The sequence below is a fragment of the Scardinius erythrophthalmus genome (assembly GCF_964197995.2).
Source record: "Scardinius erythrophthalmus genome assembly, chromosome: 11".
Lineage (NCBI taxonomy): Eukaryota > Metazoa > Chordata > Actinopteri > Cypriniformes > Leuciscidae > Scardinius > Scardinius erythrophthalmus.
The window spans coordinates 6861564-6886471 of NC_138231.1; the positions used below are offsets into that span (position 1 = coordinate 6861564).

General features: G+C 38.3%; 2 protein-coding genes across 3 annotated transcripts in view; one reads left to right on the forward strand and one right to left on the reverse strand.

Annotated features, from left to right (window-relative positions):
* The window catches only part of klhl29 (kelch like family member 29), a 308679-nt gene extending 306144 nt beyond the window's left edge, over positions 1 to 2535 (forward strand). The window contains exons 13-14 of the mRNA XM_081378916.1: positions 1340 to 1484; positions 1597 to 2535. Of these exons, the coding sequence (XP_081235042.1) occupies positions 1340 to 1484; positions 1597 to 1780 (329 nt within the window). The 3' untranslated portion in view covers positions 1781 to 2535. The remainder of the gene's footprint in view (positions 1 to 1339; positions 1485 to 1596) is intronic.
* Positions 2536 to 2987: 452 nt separating this feature from the next.
* Positions 2988 to 24908, reverse strand: part of atad2b (ATPase family AAA domain containing 2B) — an 87208-nt gene continuing 65287 nt past the window's right edge. For both annotated transcript variants that reach the window (XM_081379148.1, XM_081379147.1), the window contains exons 25-28: positions 20468 to 21046; positions 19854 to 19984; positions 9772 to 9900; positions 2988 to 6167 (exon numbers count right to left, since the gene is read on the reverse strand). In XM_081379148.1, the coding sequence (XP_081235274.1) occupies positions 6039 to 6167; positions 9772 to 9900; positions 19854 to 19984; positions 20468 to 21046 (968 nt within the window). In that variant the 3' untranslated portion in view covers positions 2988 to 6038. The remainder of the gene's footprint in view (positions 6168 to 9771; positions 9901 to 19853; positions 19985 to 20467; positions 21047 to 24908) is intronic.

The window sequence follows — 24908 nt, forward strand, 5'->3', positions numbered from 1 at the left end:
CAACAATGAGCTCTGCTGATAGCATCAGCGTTGGGTTAGAAAACGAGACAACAAACAGATAAACAGACTGCGTGAGATTAGGACTTAACAGACGCCGGCAACTCAAACTGCTTGTGAGAATGCATGCGCTTATGATGTAAACAAAGCATTCAGGGAGTTTAAATGAAGTGACTCGGCACAAAAGCAGTCGTTTTGTGAGGGGAATAAAGATGTGATCGAGGGGGGGGTGCCAGAACTGTGCTCTCGTTACAGAAGACGATCCCTCCCCCTGGGTTATGCCGCCGATCAATTCGACAACGCTTGCTGTGACTGATGCTGGTTGGAGTGCTATAAAAAGAGGGAGTTATCTAGGCCGTCACTCAAAGTCGAACGACAGGGGGTTTTAATGAGAAGCGCCTGGCATTCACGCCGCCAAGCGAGAGCCCATCTCACACTTCCTTTTCAACCATTAAATCCAGCGGCTGTTTTACAGATCGCTTCTGTGCTCGGCTTCTCAAGCGAGGAGCATCAGTCGAAGGTGCGGAAAAACAAAACAAAACCAAAAAAAAACCTTGAACGAAGCCACGTGAATTATTCATAGGTGTAATAAATTGGCCCAGCTGTAATCGTTTGGGAGACAATTTCTGTCAGAAAGCGAAGCCTGATAGCCTCTCTCTTGCATTCGGCTCGACGGCCTTTTCCGTGTTCACGACCATGCGTTGGGCTGTCAGTCATTTGCCTGCTCATGAAAAGATGTGATTATTTCTGTTTCTTGGCCATTTACCCCGTGTGAAGAAGGATAGAGTGAGTAAAACCTGTCACATTGTGAAGGGTCTGCGGGTATTACGGAGGTAATTTCCTCTGTTTGGAATCATCAGGTGGAACAGGTGCCATATATCTGTATGCCATAATTTGTCATTCTCCGCTTAATAACGTGAAGCATAAAGGATATAGGGATGTGGGGAATGGAATGTGGCATAAAGAGGCAGAGAAAATCCTAAATGCATTACAAATGGTGCTTCAAACCCTATTTCGTAAGATTGCATAGTTACAACGTCACGTAGGAACCACACAGTATGCTAGTCCTCGTTTATTATCTGCCGTTTCACAGGAATCTTCCGAAAGAACATTGTAAAGTCGTGCTGAGTAGAATTTAGATGTCGTATTTAGATGCCCCAGCAGCCGTATGATTTACTTGTAGCTCCCAAAAGCACAGTAGATCTTTTCATTGAGCACAATGTGGAAGCAGACCCATGATAATGCCAGGGAAAAAAATGCATCTGCGGCTGGAACATACATCAGAGAAGTAACTTCTATCTGTTGTTCTCTTTCCTCCTGTGCTCCTTTTGGGCTTATTTAGATAACAAGTACGCTCCCGCTGTGAGCCTCAATGGTTTTATCTTCATCCTGGGAGGAGCCTACGCCCGAGCCACCACTATCTACGACCCAGACAAGGGCAACATCAAAGCCGGCCCCAACATGAATCACTCCAGGCAGTTCTGCAGGTTGGTCTAATGAACAGTACATTGCGATACGCCATGCAATAAACGATGTTCCACATTACAAATGGTGTAGCATAAATGAAAGGAAAACGGTCTCTTGCTCTTCCTCCCCCAGTGCGGCGATCCTAGACGGGAAGATCTATGCAACGGGAGGGATTGTGAGCAGCGAGGGACCAGCGCTGGGCAACATGGAGACCTTCGACCCTTGCACGAACACGTGGACGCTGCTGCAGAATCTGCCGTGTCCGCTTTTCAGACACGGATGCGTGGTTATAAAGAAGTACATTCAGAGTGGCTGAGGACACGTTTGACTCTGGACTACTCTAATGTCACGAACTGGCCTAAAACAGCCCATCGAGCTCCAGCCAGCCAACCTGGGTGGAACGCGGTCGGACCATCGTGGTCAAGATTTAGCAAAGGATCCGTAGCGTAGCTCCCCCTCAGGTGTCGTGCCATTGGAACGACATTCTAGGTCAGCCAAATGCATTTTTTAATATTCCCTCTTCAATGTTTTTGTTCTTCTCCCACATCGTGTTTCTTTGACAAGGTTCCCGTCACATTGGTAGTCACGTCATGAGATGAGAAAATGGGATTGTGTGTCGTATATAAAGGTCAGCTGCGTCGTAAAGGGACTTCAGCAAGAAGCTAAAGGATGTCGATGCTAGTCATGTAGCCCTCCAGCGAGGGTCAGCGCTACAGAGACGGGATAGAACAAAGGCCCTCCTGGACTCCAAAGCACAAAATACCAGAACCTGTGATGCCCAGAGGTGTTTTGTTTCATTTTGTTCTGTGTAAATCATTCTACCTTTTCTTTGTGGGTTTTTAACCCTTGTTTTATTCCAATCCACGAGCCTGCAGCCATGGCGGAATACAGATGGAGCAAGATGGAAGGAGAAACTTTGTATTATACGGAAGATATGTATATTTTAAAAACCAATGAAAATTGTGTATAAATGTTTTTAGAAAAAAATCAATGGATTGAACAATGTCTGTAAATCTGTACCCTATCGGAACAATTTACGTTATTAATGCTGAAATACATATCCAGAATTCTAAAGAAACATGTTGACTGGTCATTTACATATCACTCATAACCCTAACCTGACCAAGGAATTTCCTTAAAAATGGGTCAGTTCACCCAAAAATGAAAATGATCCCATAATTCACTCACCCTCAAGCCATCCAAACACAGTAAAAATATATATTTTTTTAAAATGTTTTTATCAGTCATATATTTTTCTTGCAAAAATGCATCGCTTCAGAAGGCATTTATTAAAATCCAGAGTGAAGCCAGAGACTTATTGCAAAAGCTGGAGACTTTTGGAAGTCAACAAATGTAATGTATCGTGAATGCAAATGTGCTTTTTTATTGGTCAAACTTGCACTTACTGTTTTGCTATTTAAACTTTCCAATTTATGAACACCGCACACGGTCCAAATGTGCTGTAACCCTCATTACAGCTCGAGACAGGACTCAGATTAAAATGAAAACACCTCGAGAAAGTTCAATTTGCACCTTTTATTCAAGTATATCACAGCAGTTTATTTCAGAAATTACAGTAAATATATCATTTCACAAAAGAAGGACTGCAAGGAAGGACAGAACAGTATGTGTGGTTTTGATTTGCTTCATAAAAGTACATACAAAAGGGAACAAATTCAGGTACAACTCCAAAAAAAAAAAAAACATTCCCTCATCCTTGTAAATCCTTAAAGGGGTATAAATCTACTGATTAAATGAAATGAACTAAACATAAATCATTTGCAAACAAGATAAACTTCTCCGACATAAAGCATTGACAAACTTTTGAACACACTGGGTTTAGTGGGTCATATTTACCTACATGCTATTGTTCTATGGACTTTCTACTGTCAGTTAAACAATCTGAATTAAACTCTGCTCAACTAAAGTTAAAGAACTTTAACTTGTAGTCAAACACATAGAACTACATAGACTTTCATGCCCACATTGTACCATTTTTAATGCAGGATTTAAGAGTTGATTCTCTAAAAAATATATTAGTGGTGCTTCTAAATGTGACATTTCCTTTCCACACAATGTGCTGACCAAGTTTTGATTTCGATTCAGGGCCAATTACATTATGCAATCAAATAGCTTTGCAAATAGGGCGTCTTGTGAACTGGCATCAACTGAATCTCGTTTTTCCCAGATACATATGTGTGATACGCACACGTGGTCAGCATTACAGTAGTTTCTTCCATGCTCCACCAATTAAGCATGTTGACGATACTACAGGTGATGGAGAGGGACCCGAAAACACACATTAGCCACATGAACTTCCCCTTCATCCTCTACAGTAATATTTGAAAAAGAAAAAGAAGCCTAACCACCACCATCATCATCATCATCATCATATCCACCCTTATGGAATAAATATTAATGCAGCAGAGACCTGAGACCAGTGGGTTTCTGAACGTCGTGCAACACCTGCTACAAAAATGTGCCACAACGTGTCTCAGCACAAATTTCGTGTAACAATGTTTCCAATTAGTTTTGATGAACAAAATGTTGATCATAATTATATAAATAACAAATGGACAGGCAATAGCACCAAGGAAAATGGGACTGCGAAGTTTGAGGGAAATTAAAAAAAAAAACGGTAGAAACATGGCCACTAATATAAAAATCATGGGATGCACATGTAAAAAAAAAAACCCTGAAATATACAGTATATAACATTTCAATGCCATTTCTTTTCTCGGCTCAAAAGCAGGACAACCCAAAAATGAAATGCTGAGAAACAAACCCGAGGATTACTGCAGCAGCCCCATGACGAGCTCATGTCGGAGAGGCGGTCCAGTACCTTAGCTTGAATTTCTGAAGGGCGCAGTGATATTACAGAGGTCAACAAATACTGTTTGTCAGTAAACAGGTCATTACTTTTGTCTCTTCGCATGAAAACAACTTGCTGAGGTAGCTGTGCTTCTGTCTCTCACACACACACACTGCAGTAGTCCAAAGCTAACTTCTAGTTTTTTTCCTTTCTTTTGCATATGTCTTAAAAAGTGTTTGTTTTCCCCTCTTTTTTCCATTTTGTTTATAGCACCGAATCCGAGACAAGGTCACAGCGACTCTTGAACCTGGATCAACGTTCTTTACAAAGCGTTGAAAGCTGAGAGTTAACACAAGTTTGAGAGGGGGAGTTAATGATACTTACACAACACCAAAACTGAGATATTAATGCAACAGCTAAGAACCAAGGATTTAGCACAATATTAGACAGTTAGCACAATGGAAACACTATAAAAGAGCAAACAAAAAAATATAGTAATGCTTTACGTTCAAAAATTCAGCACTGCCTAGACTGCCATTGTAGCTTCAACGATTTGCACATCAAAACATCGCTGATATTTGTACTCCAAATTTGTGATATTACAATATAAATGGATGGAGAATGAAAGCCTCATTATTTGATGGAGCAAACCACAAACCATGAAGATGTTCGGGTCCGTGACTTGAGAACAGATTGGCAAACAATTAATTGCAACATACACCACATACTTCTATCGAAGTCTCTTAAAACATCCGGAAAGGGTTTGTAGCCCTGTGGCTTGTCCACAAGCACCGATAGCCTGTGAGATACTATTTCAAAGTTTAAGGCACACGCTAGGCAGTGCAATCTCCAGATAATCTACTCGTAAATCCAGTAAACCAGAAAAATGCCAAAATAAATAAACCAAACGATAAAGCCCATGAGCTACTCCTAGGGGAGAAATATGTGATTGGTCTAAAACACTACTATTCCTCTCCTAAAGAATCTATTTGAACCAAAATCTGTCCATTTTTTTTTTTTTCTACAAAAATTATAGTTGGAATAGGAGAACACAGTCTCATTGTTCACAGGGAAAAGTTGGTTTACAATAGAGAGGCCTTGCAAAATGTACTATTAACATCCAGTAGAAAACAACTCGTCATTAGACGTCCCTACAAAACGTGTTGTTTTTTTCCAGCAGGAATATCTATGTGGCTAAAAAGTGTTGATAATCTCAATGGTGACGACGTGTGACATCACAGGAGTGGTGGACATGAGGGGGTTGGACGTAGAAAGAGGGCAAAGTAGTTTATTTCCACAGTAAATGAGCAACTGACTGGAGCTGTAGGACATCACACCATCCGTATACAGTTTTCCACTGCTGGTGAGAATCTGTGTGTATGTGTGTTTGCTTCCAGTAGACAGAGGCTGAGGTTGCTTTGTGACATCACACAATCTTTTATTTTGTACTGTACTGTACTGTTTGTGTTTTGTTTGCTTATTTATGAGAACAAGGAGCAGCAGATGAAGAAGAAAAAAAACAAAAAGAAAAAAAAAAAAACAATAGCACCCAATAGCACCAGGAACAATCATCGGCAATTGGCATGTATGAGAGTTTACAAAAAAGAAACGAGCAAAAACGAAACCTCCAGGAGTTTTTGTGTTTGGTTCTGTTTCGGGTACCTGAGATGATAGCACCAAGGTCGCCTTTGTTTCAAATGTCTGCACTTTTCCCCCCCTTCCCGCTGTCATTCGAGACCGAGGCGTCCAGACCTGCTCCATGTTAAGGACTTGGCTCAGAGCGCTCGCCTCTCCCTCTTCTATCAAAAGAGTCTCCAATCACATTTCTCTCTGAAAGCCCTCTATTCATCACAGGAATGTTTCGAAAATGCTCAACTTGCCTCTCCATCGCCTGCAAATCAACAGACAGAAACATAAACGAAATTAATGGCATGATTTGTTAAATGTGAATATCAAAAAAAAAATAAAAAAGAAGGAATACATTGTATTCATGTATAACTATGTATATATGTCACTATATCTACTATTTTAATGGATAATGTGTAAACGGAACCAAGATGAACGACATAAGTCAAATTCTGTAGGTCATTATTTGGACGAGATATATAATTATATGTACAGAACTACATAAACATAACTTATTTTATTATTACTTAACATTTTAAACATTATTATAATGTTTCATTATACACTACCATTCAAAAGTTTGGTCTATAATATATATATTTTTTACATTTTTTGTTTATTTGCTGAAAAATACAGTAAAAACCGTAATACTTAATTCCTGTGATGTCAGCTGAATTTTTATCAAAAGCAGTGTGAAAATCCTGGATGATTACTGTTTACTGCACTTTGTTATTCTTCTAGTTATTTACCTATAGCGGCTAATGAAACAGGAAGTCTCGAACATTCACAGAACATAGCTTACTGCAAAATAAGGTAGATAAATAGGTTTTCTTTTGGGCTTTTACAAATTCAAAATCATACAGGTTTTCATAGACGTGAGAGTGTGTTAATGATGACAGAACGCAAACTATACCTTTAATACACAACTATGAGAAGCAGAATTTTAGACCAATGAGATTCCGCTGTGGGCGGAGCTAAGATAGCATGAAAAGTCACAATGACTTTATGACATTGTGATGTGTATGGCTAGAACTCCACTTTGCGTTCTTTAAAAACAGAAATGGATTTAATACAACTCTTTATCTGACATGGTAATTCTGGTTGAGGTCAAAGTATACGGCACAGGACAATGCGTGAACAATTAACAAAATCATGTCCAATTTCTGCTATCCTCTGTGGATCTCAGCACCGGTCCAACGGCTGCAAAAGATCCAACGATCTGACGGAGAACAGCGGATTAAAATGTAAACACATACAGCTTTTCCAGATGGTCTCGATCTCGAATCATCCTGGAATTAATAAATGCGACTCCATTAGGGTGCTCTCAAAGAGGAATTGGTACACAACATGCAAATTAGCCTTCAGTCAAGCCGGCCATAATTCCTTGGAGCAATTCTAATCTGTTTCTGCTGGGCAGCTACCATTACTATTGTATTTGAGAACAGCGCACATAATTTCCCAGGAGGACGTGCGAGAGCTCTCTACCATTGGCGCGCCAGTGTAATTTAGACACACAGCAGCTGTTCGGTGTGCCGTGTTCAATCACTGTGTATCCATCTCCTCTGAGCCGCTGTCACACACGACACATGACTGAACTGAACATTATGAGTCATTAGACAGGATAAAGCTACTAGTTAATAAGGTTCTTTCTATTTTGTATTATACTGGCTCAGCAATTATTACTACAAATAATTGAAGATAAAACTATGCAGTCATCATTTTGCAGTCATTATAGCTAAAATACAGAAGTACTAAAACATTTTTAGGTCAAATATATTTATGGTCTAATCCAGTGTTTTTAGCAGGTTTTGCTTCAGAACCCAATAAAATAAAATAAATAAAATGGATGTATTTATGAGTTGACAAAATCAGAACACAAAATAAAAATGAGAGTAATTTATTGTGAAGCCGTATTTAAAGTGTCATGAAACCCCCCTGTTTTAACCTGGTCGTTTACACCTCAGCTTTGAAGGAGACAAAAAAAACCTCGAAAAAAATAAAAAGCTGTGGAAAGCTGAGGAAAAGAGGGAGTATAGAGGGTGGGAAGAGGAGAGAAAACAACCAAAGAAACACAGACCTGTAACACACTTATTTCTCAGACAAATTAATATTAAAATATGAGCGGAGAATTTTATGAGAATTTTTGGTCTACATTAGTCTTCTGTGTATCAGAATAACCCATTGTGTCATCGCATTCATGATTAGACGTACCGCTGTATCATTGTCCTTATTTGCACATATATACTTAATTTGAGGAAGACTTCATGAAGTATGTGCGCATACAGGGTGCTGGGTTCATGTTTGGAGCAGGTGAGTATGTGAAATATGTCAGTAAACACGCTTGCGGTCCGTATATGAACTATGTGATCTGCGTTGCCAGTGTTGTTAAACTCATAGCGGCGTTTCGCACAGAAACCGCTCCCATGTGCGCTCCACATGTTGTTACAAATGAAATATTGTTAGTCATATTTTCCATGTGTTGGTAGTCAAACTCCAGTTCTGAAATGCAAACAACACTTTTGCTACTGTACTGAGGAAACGTACACTTACAACACGCATGTCCGAACTCTGAACAGGCAGAGGTGAACGAACAGCGGCAAAATTTGTCACATTTGAATTCTCTGCTGTTATGCGATCTCATGAGTAATACAGCACAGTGATTGGATTAAATTAGTCTATTCTCTTGAATAATAGTGAAACTGATGACGTAAAAGCAAACTCTCCAGCCACGGCCATCCAGCCAATCACCACATCAAAATAACGCATATACCTCACTTTTCTTGACGTTAGCTTTTTGATTTTTAAAGTGGAAGAACGAAATGGCTCAAGAAAAACGATAAAAAGTATTTTTTTTTTTTTAAATAACCACCTTTCCTTTAAAGGGGTGGTATAATGCCCTTTTCACAAGATGTAAAATAAGTCTTTGATGTCCCCAGAGTGTGTATGTGAAGTTTTAGCTCAAAATACCCCACAGATATTTTTATATATCATGTTAAAGTTGTCACTTTTGGAGGGTGAGCAGAAACGCACCGTTTTTGTGTCTGTCCCTTTAAATGCAAATGAGCTGCTGCTCCCAGCACAGGGGGCGGAGCTTCAACAGCTTGTGTCCTTTTACCTCACACAGACATGCACTGAAAATGTAAAAAAACTTTTAGCTTTTTATGTTCAAACCGGAGTCGGACAATGATGGGGCAGGACATTTCTGAATAGTTAGTTGATGATTTTAGATAGTTTATGTGTAGTTATCTTCTAGTCATTGATTAGCATATTCTGTCATCATGATAATCTATAAATGGTGTTCCCGGGGGCGGGGTTTATGCAAATTGTAAGGTTAGTGATGTCACTAACCCAGGAGGAATGTCGTGTAGTCTCTACCAGCCATTTGTTATAGTTCTTATAAAGCAATTTCTTTAAAAGCAAATATCTCCCTTTGCTTTGAATTTTGAGCGTTGTAACTTTGCAGATGTTGTTTATGCTCAAACAGCAACATTACACTAACTAAAGTTAGAAAAGTGAAATCATATTCAACCACCCCTTTAATAAAAAACATAATGAGTGCTATTGTTGTTTTGTGATTGTAATGTGGTGTGGCATGTATATAAAATCAAATAAAGCTAATAAAATATTATCTAGTGAAAGTGTACGGCATGCTATCATGTGGTACAATTACCACACAAAAGCCTCTCTTAAATATAGGTATGTCCAATCTTTTTGCTTGTGCCCATGAAGTTCACATGTAATTTGATAAATTGCACAACCAGTAGGGCCATAAAGTCATTGAACATCATATTGTGTGTGTGTGTGTGTGTGTGTGTGTGTGTGTGTGTGTGTGTGTGTGTGTGTGTGTGTGTGTGTGTGTGTGTCTCAACCTCTATCAGATGGGTCTTGTCGTAGTCTCTGCGGTGCTGGTAAATACACTGGCTGAGCACCGAGTAAACTCTCTCCAGATGATCCACACTGAAGCCCTCACATTTCACAACCACCTGCTCCAACAGAGCCTGAAACAGAGGAAAATAAAACAGCATTCAACATAAATTTCTTTCATTTACTCTGTTCATGTTATTCTAAACCTGTGTGACAGAAATTTTGAACACTGTTTTTAAAGCTCTTTTCCATGCAATTACAATTAAGGTTTCACACCTGGCTCGTTTTGGAGCATTTGTTTCAGAACCCGGTGCGTTTTCTCCGTTAATTCGGTTCATTTGGGCATATATGAGCACGGCAATCATGCTCAGATCCGCACCAAAACAATCGCTCCGAGATCACCTGAGCGAGGTGGTCTCGGCTCAATTGAAAACAAACCCTGGAGCGTGAGAAAGCAATCCGACCCAACGAACCAAGTGGAATCATTATTCATAATGGAAAATGTGTTATATCAGCAGTGTCTGATTATGTGAGTTTTTGTGGTTGAAAGCCAAAGAACACCTCTTTATCTTAAAATGTTGTGTAACAGCTCAGATGAAACACTGATTCCCACTCTAACAGCATAAATTATAAATATAATTAAATATACAGACCCTTTCCAAAAAATTTGAATATCATGGAAAAGTTTAATTTATTTCCATAATTCCATTCAAAACGTTAAACTTCCATAGATTATAGATTCAGGGCCCACAATTTAAAACGATTTCAAGTATTTAGTTGTTTATTTGTACATAATTTGGGCTTCCAGCTCATAAAACCCATGAAAACCGGATTTCAAAAAATTAGAATATTACATGAAATCACACAGTAATTACACAGTGATACCATGGTCATTGAACCAGGTTTTGGTTATTTTGGCAGTGTGGGCAGGTGCAAATCCTGCTGGAAAATGAAGTCAGCATCTCCATAAAGCTTGTCTGCTGAAGGAAGCATGAAGTGCTCTGAACATGTCCTGGTAGACGGCTGGGTTGAGTGGACAGCACAGTGGACCAACACCAGCCGATGACATGGCTCCCCAAACCAACACAGACTGTGGAAACTTCACACTGGACTTCAAGCATCTTGGATTGTGTGCCTCTCCCTTCTTCCTCCAGACTCTGGGACCTTGGTTTCCTCTTTTCATCAGAAAAGAGGACTTTGGTCCACTGTGCTTTATTAAATCCAGAGTCAACGCAGCCGTCTACCAGGACATTTTCAGAGCACTTCATGCTTCCTTCATTTTCCAGCAGGATTTGCACCTGCCCACACTGCCAAAAGAACCAAAACCTGGTTCAATGACCATGGTATCACTGTGTAATTACTGTGTGATTTCATGTAATATTCTAATTTTTTGAAATCCTGTTTTCGTGGGTTTTATGAGCTGGAAGCCCAAATTACGTACAAATAAACAACTAAATACTTGAAATCGTTTAAGTTGTGGGCCCTGAATCTATAATCTATGGAAGTTTAACGTTTTGAATGGAATTATGGAAATAAATAAACTTTTCCATGATATTCAAAGTTTTTGGAAAGGGTCTGTATATCATTTATTAGTCATAATGGGAATCAAATCTAAGTGTTAGCGTGTCACGACAGCGACAGATAAAGGCACAATACGCCTGTGGAGTGAACTTGTCAATCCATCTTGATGGATGATACAGAGGAAACTGACCAATATGAGGACAGTTTTACTCACGTGTGACTTGCATAAACACCCTTTGGTATGCTTTGAAATGTTGCCTTGTGAAAGCGAACCGAAACGAGTAGAAAATGCAACATGATAAACAAATTAAATCCCTGTTTCAGAACAAAGCAAACGATCGGCAGGTCTGAAAACGCCCTGATAGAGAACAAATCTTTCTTTTAAGTCGAGTCTTTCTAATAAGTTGGTTGATTCGGTTAACAAAACCAGTCTGAATAATTCATTTGAATTGGACTTATCTGATTCTCGAATTCAACTCACTGACTTCATCCCTTTGCAGTGGTTAACAGCTCAGTGAGGGAAAGATTATCAGTGAAAAACAACTTAATTTTCAGTCTGTTCATCAGACAAAGCTTCAGAAGACTATTTATGAACTCATTTTATAGTGCTTTTGTGTCCGTTTTCGTAATTATAATTGCATGGAAAACCACAAAAAGTCTTTAGAATTTCTCCTGTGTTCTCCTTGAGTTTGGAACCACATTAGAGCGAGTAAAGAAAGACCACTTTGATGGGTATGGTCAGATTGGATCTGAATCTGCCAGATTTGCCAAAGCAGAAATAATGTTCTTAACTCGGATGCCTAATAGTATTTGATTCGTTAATGGCAGGAATAATGCCTGGTTTTCTTTCTTTTTTCCAGAGAGAAAAGCTCTTACACTTAAATGAGTCATTTTTGCTTAAGTAAGATCTGGCTCTAAAGGAGGCATCTGGAAGTGAGGTAATGAATGAATCACATATAATCCTCATATACACACGCATCAAGCATTTTTGTAAGGTTCATGGTGACATATGAGAGGCACAGTCTGTCTCTCATTCTGATTTTCTTGGGGAAGTTGGACCTGCACCTGCTAACACCTAACATTTCAGTCAAGCATTAAAGCCGCTGATGAATGTGCGTCCTGTGGTTTGCTGTGCTGTAGTGGAAAATGACTGCGGTGTTTGGAATAGTCTTAATGTGAAGAGGCTTAATTTGAAGCTGAAGTTTAATGACATTGTTTTAGTTTCCGGAGACCTAGCTACAAACATGCAGTGAAGGAAATGGGAGCAGTCTGTCTGTGGACATACATTTTTATGTAAAACGTTATTAACATGCAGATTAACACTTGTTCATTAATACCAATTAATTTAAAGGGATAGTTTACCCATAAATGAAAATTCTGTCATTAATTACTCGCCCTCATGTCATTCCAAACCCGTAAGACTTTTGTTCATCTTCAGAACACAAATGAAGATCTTTTTGATGAATCCGAGAGCTTCCTGTCCCTCCATTGACAGCTACGCAACTGACACTTTGACGCTACAAAAAGTTCATAAAGAGATCGTAAAACTAATCTGAATGAATCGAGCGGTTTAGTCCAAATTTTCTGAAGAGACTCGATCGCTTTATATGGTGAACAGATTTAATGTAGGCTTTTATTCACATATAAAGATTGATCAGTGAACATAAACGGAAGCTCAACTGAACCTGCTTGACAAGAACAAACCTCTTGCTGAAGCTCAGACTTGCTTGCGTAACACGAGAACGAACCTCATTGGTTCTCGCACATCAGGCGAACATGCTTCTGTTTACCATATCTGATGTGTGAGTTGATGAATATTTATATGTGAATAAAAGCCTAAATTAAATCTGTTCCATCAAATAAAGCAATCGAGTCTCTTCAAAAAAAAAGAAAGTTTGGACTAAACCACTCAATTCATAAGGATTAGTTTTACGATTTCTTAATGAACTTTTTGAAGTGTCAAAGTGTCAGTTGCGTAGCTGTCAATGGAGTGAAAGCTCTCAGATTTCATCAAAAATATCTTCATTTGTGTTCCAAAGATGAACAAAAGTCTTACGGGGTTGGAACAACATGAGGGAGAGTAATAATGGTAGAATTTTCATTTTTGGGTGAACTATTCCTTTGATGAAAAGCAGTGCTTAATTTAGCTTCTGCCATTAAACATTTTGAATTCATTTGACTACAATGGCTGTCCGGTTAAAATGAAAGTTACTCTGACTAAAAAAAAGTGTGCCATTTTAAGCTATACTAAATATCAATAAATGGCTGAAAAACTTTTTTAGCCATATGACCCAGCCCTAGTTATATTAAAATTTCAGAAATGTAATGGACTTTAAATGTTTGAGATGACATGGCTCTATTCTGTCATTTTCAGGAGGAATATATATTATTTCAAGAAACTGCTCTACTCCTCTAAAGACCTGTTGAAATGTCAAATGTACTTATGAGAACTGAATAAAAAACTGAGTGGGAAAATAAATGAACATCTACAGAGAAGGTAACCTCCAAAAGATAGTTTGACCAGATGAACACATGCAAATGAAACAACTCTGACAATATTGAGCCCCCAACACGTACACCAAGGAAGAGAGGTCAGCCATCTTCAAAAGCAATTACGATCACGGCGACAGCTAATTAAGGCACATCATAATTACCTTCCATTTCATGCGCAGCTCCAGAATGCAAGTATTTACTGTTTGCACTAGGTTTAATTAAAACGCCTCAGACTTCACCGTGGCCTTTCGATTGACATGTTCATCACAACGATCCTCCGGCCAATCGTGAGCACATCAAATCGCGCTGGGACAAGTTATTACTCAGACTGCATTGGTCAGAGTCAACATAAACAGTGCAAGTTTCTGATAAGGTTGGAGCCAGAAAGAACAAAGAGCACACAAGCACAAGGCAGTGTTACCGAGATTGCAAAAACACAGCAGTAATTGAGGATTCGGGTTTGGTTTTGGGGAGACATTTAATGAGAAAAAGCATCCCCTACAGATAAGTTTGAAACCATATCTTTGCAGTACGATGACAGCCCCTGAACCAATGAAAACAACCCAACGTCTTCATTAAAAACCACTGGAGGACACTGAAGGTAAATATCAACATACTAAATAGCAACACGACCAGAATGCTCAGCCCAAGCGTGCAAACAACCAAAGTCTGTAATATATAGATATTATTAGTGACTTTATTAGTTAGATAATTGTGTTCTGACAGAAGTGTCAGTTCCAAAACCTAAAAAATTGAATAAATAGTGTAAACTACACATAAATGTATATGTATAATATCATAATACAATTATTTTGAACTTATTATATTATTTATTACTTTAATCAAAAACTCTTAAAACAAGGCCAAAAAAATATTGTTGTTATTGCCATTATTGCCAGTCGTCATTGTATAAGATATTATTGCCAAAACAGTCAATGGTATTATGGCAATGTAACATTATGAATGGCAGGAGACAAAATGCAAAATAATTTGCAGTAAATATCACAATTTGCTAACATTTCATTTACAGGGATTAGCTGTGGACCCTGATGTTCCTCCTCAGTGTCACTGACTGTGGGAGAACGGTCATGGATGGCAGAAGCACTCCATCAACCCTGAATACAATGGTAATCCTAGCTATAAAAGATTTGTTCACACAGTCCATTTGACTTTCGCTAGAAGACTTGTTTTGTAATAACCTAACCAGCCCAGACATAAATATCACAGATGAAGTGATACAGAGGCATTGTGGGTTTAGAACAGGTCAACTAACAGGAAGATTTAAAATTTCACAGCAACAAAGTTAAAGCCTCAAAACCATTTTTTTCTATGAAGTATTCCCAATAAAATTGGGTTCTGATTTTAGTTCTGAAAAGTACAAATATTACTGTAACTGCTGGATGAAGCACACAATACAAAAAGGTCAGCAAGTTATAAATATTTTGCAATATAAGAATGCAAAACAAACCTACATAAAAAAAGAGAAAGTTAACTGTTAGTCTGCTTGAGGAAAGCCAAAAGAAAAATATCACAATACACTGACATATCTTGCTTCGTAGTTTATCAAAAACTCTTTGCTTCAAAAGGCCAAAAAGTTACATCACACAGAACAAAGATTTTACTTTATATAATGAAACTCTTAATCCTTAGTGAGTGACCATGTTGTGTTAATAAACCACATTAGACAAACCAATAAAACCAATACTACTGTTCTTATTACGGAGGGCTATAATTGCTGAATAATTCAGTTATAGATTTTGTTAGTATGTTATTAAAAAGGCTCAAAGGAGCTAGATTCATGTGTGGCATGTGATTAAGGCAGAAATGTTGAGTGAAAAATAAAGGACAAGAGCACTTCCCTGTTTTTAATGTTCATACAAATCTCTGGTGCGCTCCAGCTGCAGATGTATAATATATTCAACTAAGTCAAACTGAAAGCTGAAATGGTCAAGTTAGAGAAGTGGAACAAGTGATGCAACTGTTGTGGAAGATCCACAAGATGAACTGTGTAAAATCAAACCTTTGAGATTAATTTGAGACACATAAGGCTGTATTGTGCTGCACAGGGTAATATTACTATTTCACACTGAGATGGAAAAGATATTTCTTTTTATTCCTGAAAAAAGTAGATATAGTAGAGACCATCGATATTAAAATAATAGTTCACCCAGAAATGAAAAGAAAAAAGTAGCATAAAAGCAGTCCAAACAACCTATGCAATGTATTCAAAGTCCTCTAAAGCTAGAGTATATATCTTTGTGTTAGAAACAGACCGAAAGGGACTGCAAACAATGTGTGGACAAACACCATTGGTTCTAATGTATCTAAGTGTAGTCAAAATGATCAAAATGCACATCACAAACTAAAATATGAACACATTCAAAATATTGAATACAGCCGAAAAAGCATAAATGTCATCAGCTCGACCCAGCAACTGATGGGTTCGACATGAAATCAATTGCCTCTGGGCTTAAAGTGACACATATCAAACAAAGTTTAAAAACAAGTTTAAAAACACAAACTTAAGGTTTGAACTGCCACATGTAATACTGTCTTATGCAGTCTGATGTGCTGTCCAAAATGTCAAATCTGTAACTCTGGTCCTAAAACGAGGATTAGGGTTTGGCCGATCAGAATCAATTACATCTCCAGTGACAGCAGCAGTAAAGCAAAGATATTGTCAAACTGGCATGACATTTACGTTTGGTTTCTTTGTAATGGCCGTGCATCTATTTTTGTATACTACGATGCATCAAAACAACGGAAACAAAACGGCTCATTAGCACATAAATGGCGTAATGCCTCGTCATCATTGTTCCTGTGTCTAAACAGAGATGCCAAGTATAATTTCATACATACTAAGACAGATGTTCTATAAACACCTTTTCCAACCGTCTGGATAGAGGGCTGTTCTCAGCTTGGCAAGTTTGGCTAAATCCATCAAATACATGCACAAGCACGTTTAAGTTTGGGCGAACGGTACCCTAGCATAGCACACGTTTATGTTTGGCTAGCGCTGAACCATAGCAAAGTACGTGTTGCAGGTTGGCAAGATCTATTTCCTGGCATGTGTTTTCCATCAGTCTAGTCAAGAGATAATTTATTTTAGCTCTCTTCACACTTAAACATTCAGAGCTGCTGAGAGCAGGAGAAAGAACTGACTGAAAACGCTTTATGAAAATCAGGAAGAATATAAGAACTGACTGAAAACGCTTTATGAAAATCAGGAAGAATATAAATAGATCCAATTATCATATTTAGCTGAATTAATCACATTGACAATACTGAGCTCATTTAGACACTCTGCTTGTTTATATATGAAAGACATGTTCAGACATGAAGCTTGACATGCTATAATAAGCATGCTTTTAAGAAAACATTAAACGAGAGGATAAAACCTTTTACTGTGTCCAAGGCAAAGACAGATTTAGACATTGTCTTCTTGTTAAGCGATGGAACAATATGGCCATGATCACAGTATGTCATCAAGGGAGATGACAACCTTTCCAAATCTAAAGGATCTCAACTTGTGTGGTTTTTAGCTGCTCTGTGGTCTTTAAATTCAGCATTATTATGCATCCAAACACTGACACATGATGTGATGCTGGCTTCTTGCGATGCACAAAAATACCAAGGCAAGATGAAACTCATAGTTTGAGGTGACGGCCCTTTAATTTCAAATGTATGAGGGCCGTGCTGCGCAGCAAAAATGTCAATAGTAATGAGCGCATCTCCAGTCAATGAATATGAATGAAGCACAGGAAAACAGCCACCTTTTCATTCCTAATATGTGTCAGGCATTTTGCCACCCCAAAGAGGAGATACCTGCTTAAACGGCAACTCTCACCCCACTTCAACGGCAATTCAATTTGTTCCATAAGCCAGGGATGAAAAAGCAATTATTCACAGCATCCGTCACTTCACGATCTGTTTCTTAAAGATATCAGCCTTTTCTCGGTAAATGAACAAATAAGCCAGAGGATTAGTGCCACGCATGCTTCCGGGCCTTCGCCCCCCCCATCGCTTCACACAGCCCAGCGGCCGGCGATCTGTGTAAGGAGTCCTCAGGGGGGGTTTTCATGATGATGGTGTGATAGATGATGTGGCGGTGGGGTGTGTTGTGTGTCGTCATGCGATAGAGCCGACTGCGCTGTTTCTTCTTCAGATCTGAGCACTACAGTTGGCACTTTGGAACTGGTGAGAAGAAAACTCGGCACACCTGCCATTTGCTGTTTTGAAAGTGTAAGTCTCACACATACTTCACTCACTATTTAGCAAATAGGATGTGCAGCACATTAAGTCACATTAGAGGGCGTGTTCCGTATGGCATACTACCATACCACTCCTAGAAATGCAGTATATATATTGTTCACTATATGCATGGAATAGCAGGATAACACGCTATATTTGCACATGGCAAGGGATACTGTACCTCAAAATGCAAAGCTATTTGTTCTGCCATTTTAAGTGTGATGAATGGCATATTAATAACGTTGTTTTAATAGCCCTTTGATTCATTATTTGATCAGACTGTCAAAATTGAAGGTTGTTGTTTTTTCATTTCAATTATTGCATGATTTAATTCCAACAGGGTAATTAAATGCGACTAATTGAATTAATCAACACTACAGTGTACTGAATGATAGAGTAAATAGCATACTACATAAAAATGTTTCTACATAAAAATCATTGTATACCATGTCAAAAAGTAATATACTGTTTCACACACCATTTAAAAATACTGTATATGATATAATAAATATAGTAATAACTATTATAACAATATTAATAATAATACAATTTAAAAGAAATAAAAAACGAGCAAGTAATAGGCTGTAAAAGTATGCAAGATAGTATTTCATTCCAAACACACGCGCTGCATCCCAATTTGCATACTATCCGTCCTTAATAGTTTTCGAAATTTGAATTAGTGTCCCAAATCTTAGCATGCTGAAATGAGCATTCCAAAGATACACGGATTGTCTTCTATTAGACTAATATTTTTTTTGCTCAAAACCGACTATTGTCAGAGTTATGTAGAGAGGTTTGACTCAAGATTAAAAATCACTATCTAACCTAGGGGTGTGCGATATGACCAAAATATCACAAAATGAGTAATGTTATTTCAATAAAAATATTTCTAAATAATTATTTTTGCTTTAAATATGGGTTTTTATAATTTCCAAATTAATTCTTGTCACCATTTTCAATATCATAAAAAATCCACATTGTGAACTTTTTATAAAGGTACGTTTGGTAATTAACTTTTAAATGCATCATTATGCAAACACGAGGAGAGTTCTCCGCATGAAAGACCGAAGACTGGCAGATCAACGTGCGTCTACATTTCTCTCAGATAAAGTAGGAAATTAAATTAAATTAAATTGAATGTGGAGGATTTTAACTGTGACAAGATGACTGACTGGGCAGTTTAAACGGTGACAAGATGCACACAACTAAGAGACAGAGCAGTCAAAAGCGCAATTATGATGAATTGGTTTGTCCCAAAGCTTGCCAACTCTTCTGCTACACACTCAAAAGTATGTACTATAAGTAGTTGAATTGGGACGCAGCAACCCATTCAGGAATATGAACTTCTTGTTGTGCTTGTAAGAAGAGAAACAAAATCGAAGATTGCTGCCCTAATTTGATGAACTTGATAGCAAATAATGAAATGGAAATGAATGACTTAGCGAATGAGAGTGAATGAACACTTCCAAAATTGTCTAATGATGATGATGATGAAGCAGTCTCCACACTGATGACTTTTTCCAAAATGAGTTGATGATTGGAGTGATTTCCCTCCTTCTGAGATCAGTGCATTACAGCACAGCTACAGAAATGCTAATTCACACAGAGAGCTTATGGGATGTGCTTATGTATGTTACCTCAGAACAATCACTGAAGACACAGAAAACCGCATTTCCAACCCATTAACTTCAATAATTTGATGGGGGTCATGATATAGGTTTCAGAGGTGGAAAAAATCATTACAATTTAAAAAATAAATAAAAAATGAATAAAACATATTTTAGAATTTCTGAAGAATAACTTATATTAATTTCCATCTCACCTCGAGCCGCTGGTGGTCAACCACGAGAGCAGGAGGTGGTGGAAGTTGCACAGCCTCCTCGAGTATGACAGCCAGCTCCTCTGAATCTGGTTCGGATGGACCTTTGACATATTTCTTCCCTTTTGATGGACCTATAAAAACAAAGCAAAGTCACACTATGGAAAAAAACCTGAGCACACGAGAAACGGACAACACCTGGTGAAGGAAAAGCATGTCTGTAGCAGTCTAAGAAGAGGCGAGTCCTCAGGGTGTTTCTGTTGGTGTATTTAACTCTCGGCAGGAAAACGCTCACAAACAGATGGTGTTTTGAAGTCCAAGTACAGAGTATTTTTCTCCAAACTGTGATTAACCGTACAGTTGACTATCAATACTTGGAATTTTTCAACGGTCCTGCATCTTTTATGGACATCTGTTAAGACTAAAGTGTTATTTTGGGAAGTTATTTATTTAATAACGCTTAATTAGATATGAGAATTACATATAACTATCTTTATTGCAGTGCTCTATGCATTTTAAAATCTCTAAATAGAGTGCATAAACATTTTAAATATATGAAAATATGTAATATAATATGCTTAACTAGTACTTAACTAGTAAAATCTAACACGCCATACCTTCTTTTTCATGGTCGCCATCAGACACCGTTTCCTCCACTGCTGCCACATTCTCCTCTGCATTGCATTCTGGGGCAGAAGGTTCTTTATGCTCTGCTGGTTTCTCTTCAAATGCATCTATTTTAATAGAGTCTACCTCCGTTTCTTTATCTAGAGCATCACTATACACACTGTCCATAGATTCATTTCCATTCACACACTCCTGTGGAGCAGGGACTGTCGGGACCTCTGATGGCTCCTTAACGCTAGGAGCTTCTTCCGAGGGAGTCTCGATGGCCTCCTCTTCGCCCTGAGGGTCCTGATTGGCCGTTGGCTCACATGAGTTTTCCTCCTCTGTGGAGAGGATGTGTCCATTGGCCTGGAGTGGGTGTTTCTCAGGATGGAGCTCCATTGCGTCACAGGACGACTCGTCCTGAGTGAGACAGGCGTCACCTTGCGCCATTGCAGCCGAGTCATCCGCTCCCTCTTCCTCATCTGGTTCATCATCTTCTTCTGCTTCCTCCTTTTTATAGCTCTTTTTCTTCCTGATGATGCCCCGCCCCCAAATCGGTCGCCGTCGCAATTTTCGCTTTATGTTATCTAAAGAAAAATAAAGATTTGTGTTAAGTCAACTAAGACAGCAAACACGAAATGCATGTATTCATTCAGCAAATAAATGAACACATCAGAAATATGGAACTATGTTTGGCTAGTATATATTTGGGGTATATTGCAAGTCTTTTATTAAATGTAAATTAGAAACATATTTCAATTGTGACTCCAAATAAATAAATAAACATCACTGGATGTTGATATAATTGGAAACCGCATCAAGCATCTCGTGTCCACAATAATGCACATTTAGATTTATAAAATCAAAAAATAAATTAAATAAATATATACTTATATATAGAAAATTAATAAACATTTAAAACAAAAGAAAATAAAATACAAATATAAAATAAAATAAAAAGCACAGGCCTTTAAATATGGCATCTACTCTGGTTAAGGTCTACTGTTTCTGCACATTTAGATTTAACAGATATAAAAATATATTGGAGTAAAAACTATTATATATATAAATAATTATATTTATAAGATATAAAATAAAATAAAAGCTAACAGACATGAACTAAAAGCCACAAAACTTCAATGGGGTGTTTAAATGTGGAATCTAATTTACTCTGATTAAGGCCCACAGTAATATTATAAAAATTACAGAAGATTTGTGATGATAGCAAATTCAACATACTGTACAGCATATACAGAAACACTTGGAAATCTTTAGAGCTGTGCAGGGCCTTGCATTTTAATAACTTACATTCACCTCGTGATTCTCATTCCCTAATTACATGCAAAATCCCTGGCAAAATCAGGGGTGTTGGAAGCAGGTCTAACTGTTCATTAGACATGACTGACTGCATGATGAACTTCTCACCCTCATGTCTCATATTCACTCAGATGACAACGAGAGAGAGAGAGAGAAAAAAAAGAGTGCTGTCATGACCGTCACTGGAGAGCTTATGCTGAGCGCTCCTGAAACACGGCGAGAAAAATAGACAGAGGCGGGTGGGCCAATCTGTTAGCACTACACGACACCTGTCCACTGTGTAATTGGTCGGAGAGGGAGAGAAAGGGGCTATGGAAAACAAAACTGAGGGGGAGCATTGCTCAGCACGCAGGAGGCCATGCTTAAAGTTGTAATTGAAAACAATGGACGACAGCCCAGATGTGCGCCATATATCAGAGCCCTAAAGGATTGGGCTAATTTTCCTCCTCCGGCTGCTGGTGTTTCCTATTGGGCTTTCAGTGACTGAGTAGTCACACTCCACTCAAAATAATGGATTCCCACACCACCCCTCCTATTCTAAATACAACAGGTTTTTTTTTTGTTTTGTTTTTTTTTTAACGGAGAGGTTGATTGCAAAACACTTGGTTCTCCCTTCGGATGTAATCAGAATGATCGAGTGAGGTGTGGGAGAGAGAGGGAACAAGCAAGTGTAAGAGAGAGAAAGAGAAGGACCTTGGAGATTGCAAACATATGGATAGAGAGAGAGAAGAGTGAGTGAGTGAAAAATGGAGGGGGGAGGGCTTTTCCAATTCCAAAAATGTAGTAAAAACTTCAGGGTGAAGAGGCTAAAGGTCTGATGCTGTAAAAATTTAACAGGCTTCATTCCACACATTCCTCTGCTGGATCCACAGCACAGGTCTGGGGTAACAGGTCTCGAGTTCAATAGTTGGGCTTTACTGTCTCTACCTTCTGCAGTAACATTGTCTGAGATTCTGAACTGGACGATAAGTGTACCTGAAGTGGTACGCAGATTTGTTTTGTTAGCCTAGTTATGATTCATGATTAAATTTGTCATTTTTTTTTCCTCCATTTTGAATGAAAGGAACCAAAATATGTGCAATTTGTGTGAATGACACTCTATGGAATACGGTTGTCGGTCCTGTATTTGAGTCCTTAATACAGTTACGTTCATACACAGTTCAGAATTTATGGGATTGACAACCATATTCTATATATGAACTCACACCCGTACATTTTCAGGAGACACAACCGCATTCTTGAAAACCCGTGCTGTGTGGACGGAACCGGACTGGACAACTAGTTGAGTCATGTCATACAGTGCGAGAGATGTTGTGGGGTTTCACTTTCAGTAACAGCGACGGAGATATGAGCTGTGTGTCATCTGAAGGTTTTAGATCCAGTCACTGTTCTCAAAGGAGCTGCTCCTGTCAGTTTTGTGTTCTACGCGTGACTCAAATGCTCCGCTCTCCACCCAGATATAAAAGCTTTTGTTGGTAAATGAAGATTTGACATGAATGCGTAGCTCGATTAGACTCTTGTCGTATCAAAAGTTGTAAGAATTCGCCATCTTTGATATTACTTTGACCACTTTCTCTACGGATACTGGTAAGAGAATACAGACTTGACTCCAGTTGCACATTCATACAGTACAGAGAGTATTCGAGACGCTACTGTAAGTTGAGGTTTAAACGGGACATTGAGACTCGCACCTGCAAGAAAATGTGGTTGTCAATCCCAAAAACTGACCGTGTCTATGTTGGGTCGACAATTTTTCTATTGTTCTCCATGTACATACTACAGTATGTACTTATTACAGTAATTATAACAACTGGGTAATAACTTTGGTACTAACCCTGAACCTAAGCCTAAATCTAACCTTAACCCCCTGTAGTTACTTTATATTACCCTCTATTTTCTTAGATAAGTACACTGTAAGTGCATGTAAGTACACATACTGTAAAATAAAGTGCAACCAGTTATGTTAGGTTAGTCACTTGGCTTTGTTATGTTGTTAGGTTAGTCATTTTGTTTCACTAACATAACATAAAGTGAATAACAAAGTAACAAACCAGATCAAACCTAACCTAAAATAAAATAAAGTGACTTAAATAACATATACACGTTTACACAATGACAGTCAAAATTTCTGCCTCAATATATAATGATCAAATCTTAATGATGGGGCTTTGGGTAAACTGGTCAAAAAAGGCTGGGAATAAAAGACTTTAGAAATCTGTCTAAAGTAAACTAAAAATAAACGCAGGTGGTATTAGGGCAATGACAAGCTGCATCACCATCACGCAACATTTTAGAGAACCTGCTCTACCCACCAAGACACTAATCAATGTTTTAAACCTGTTGTGTCCATCAAAACATATGCATTTATGTAACAGGCCATAAACTGCATCTGAATTTAGCATCGACAGCAACAGTATCAGTCCAGATTGACATACATGTGCGTGACAACTGACTATGAATACACATGAATAGCAAATTAAGCGAAACTGATGAGCCCCAGATTTAACAAGCTGATGGTAGAAAGGTGCATGCAGCAATTTACACAAAAAGCTCATTTCTTCTGGCTTGCTGTTTTGCCTTTTTTTTTTTTTGGGCCACACAAGACCTAATTTGACATTTCGGCCAAAACACAGTACACAATAGCCGTGACTCGCTCTAAAGAGACCCATGCAGTGCATCAGGCCCTAATGATGCGTAATTAAGTCCACAAAGGCTCAATGTATTTGTGTGTGTTCAACCAGAATACTGGGCTTATGATTGAACAGCACTACAAAGGAACTAGAGAACACCAGCCTGCTTGGACTGATTGATAGGGGAAAATAGAAAACTTGTACTGCTGGAGGACATATTGATGTGTCCAGATTGCATCTGCTGCAAAACGCTGACAACAGCATGATTGAGGCCAGATCATCAGAGAGTAGAGATTTCCAAGATGGCAACATTACAAACTTTTATGTTTAATAAAATGCTAAGCATAAAACCTAAATTCAATATGGCCTCAAAAGCAATAAATAATAAAGCTAAATAAATAAATAATAATAAGCAGCAACGATTATCAGTCCTTTGCCCTCTGGTTTTGAAATCAGATCCATGACAGAGCCAAAGGCAGAGGATTTCCAGCCATATAAAAGT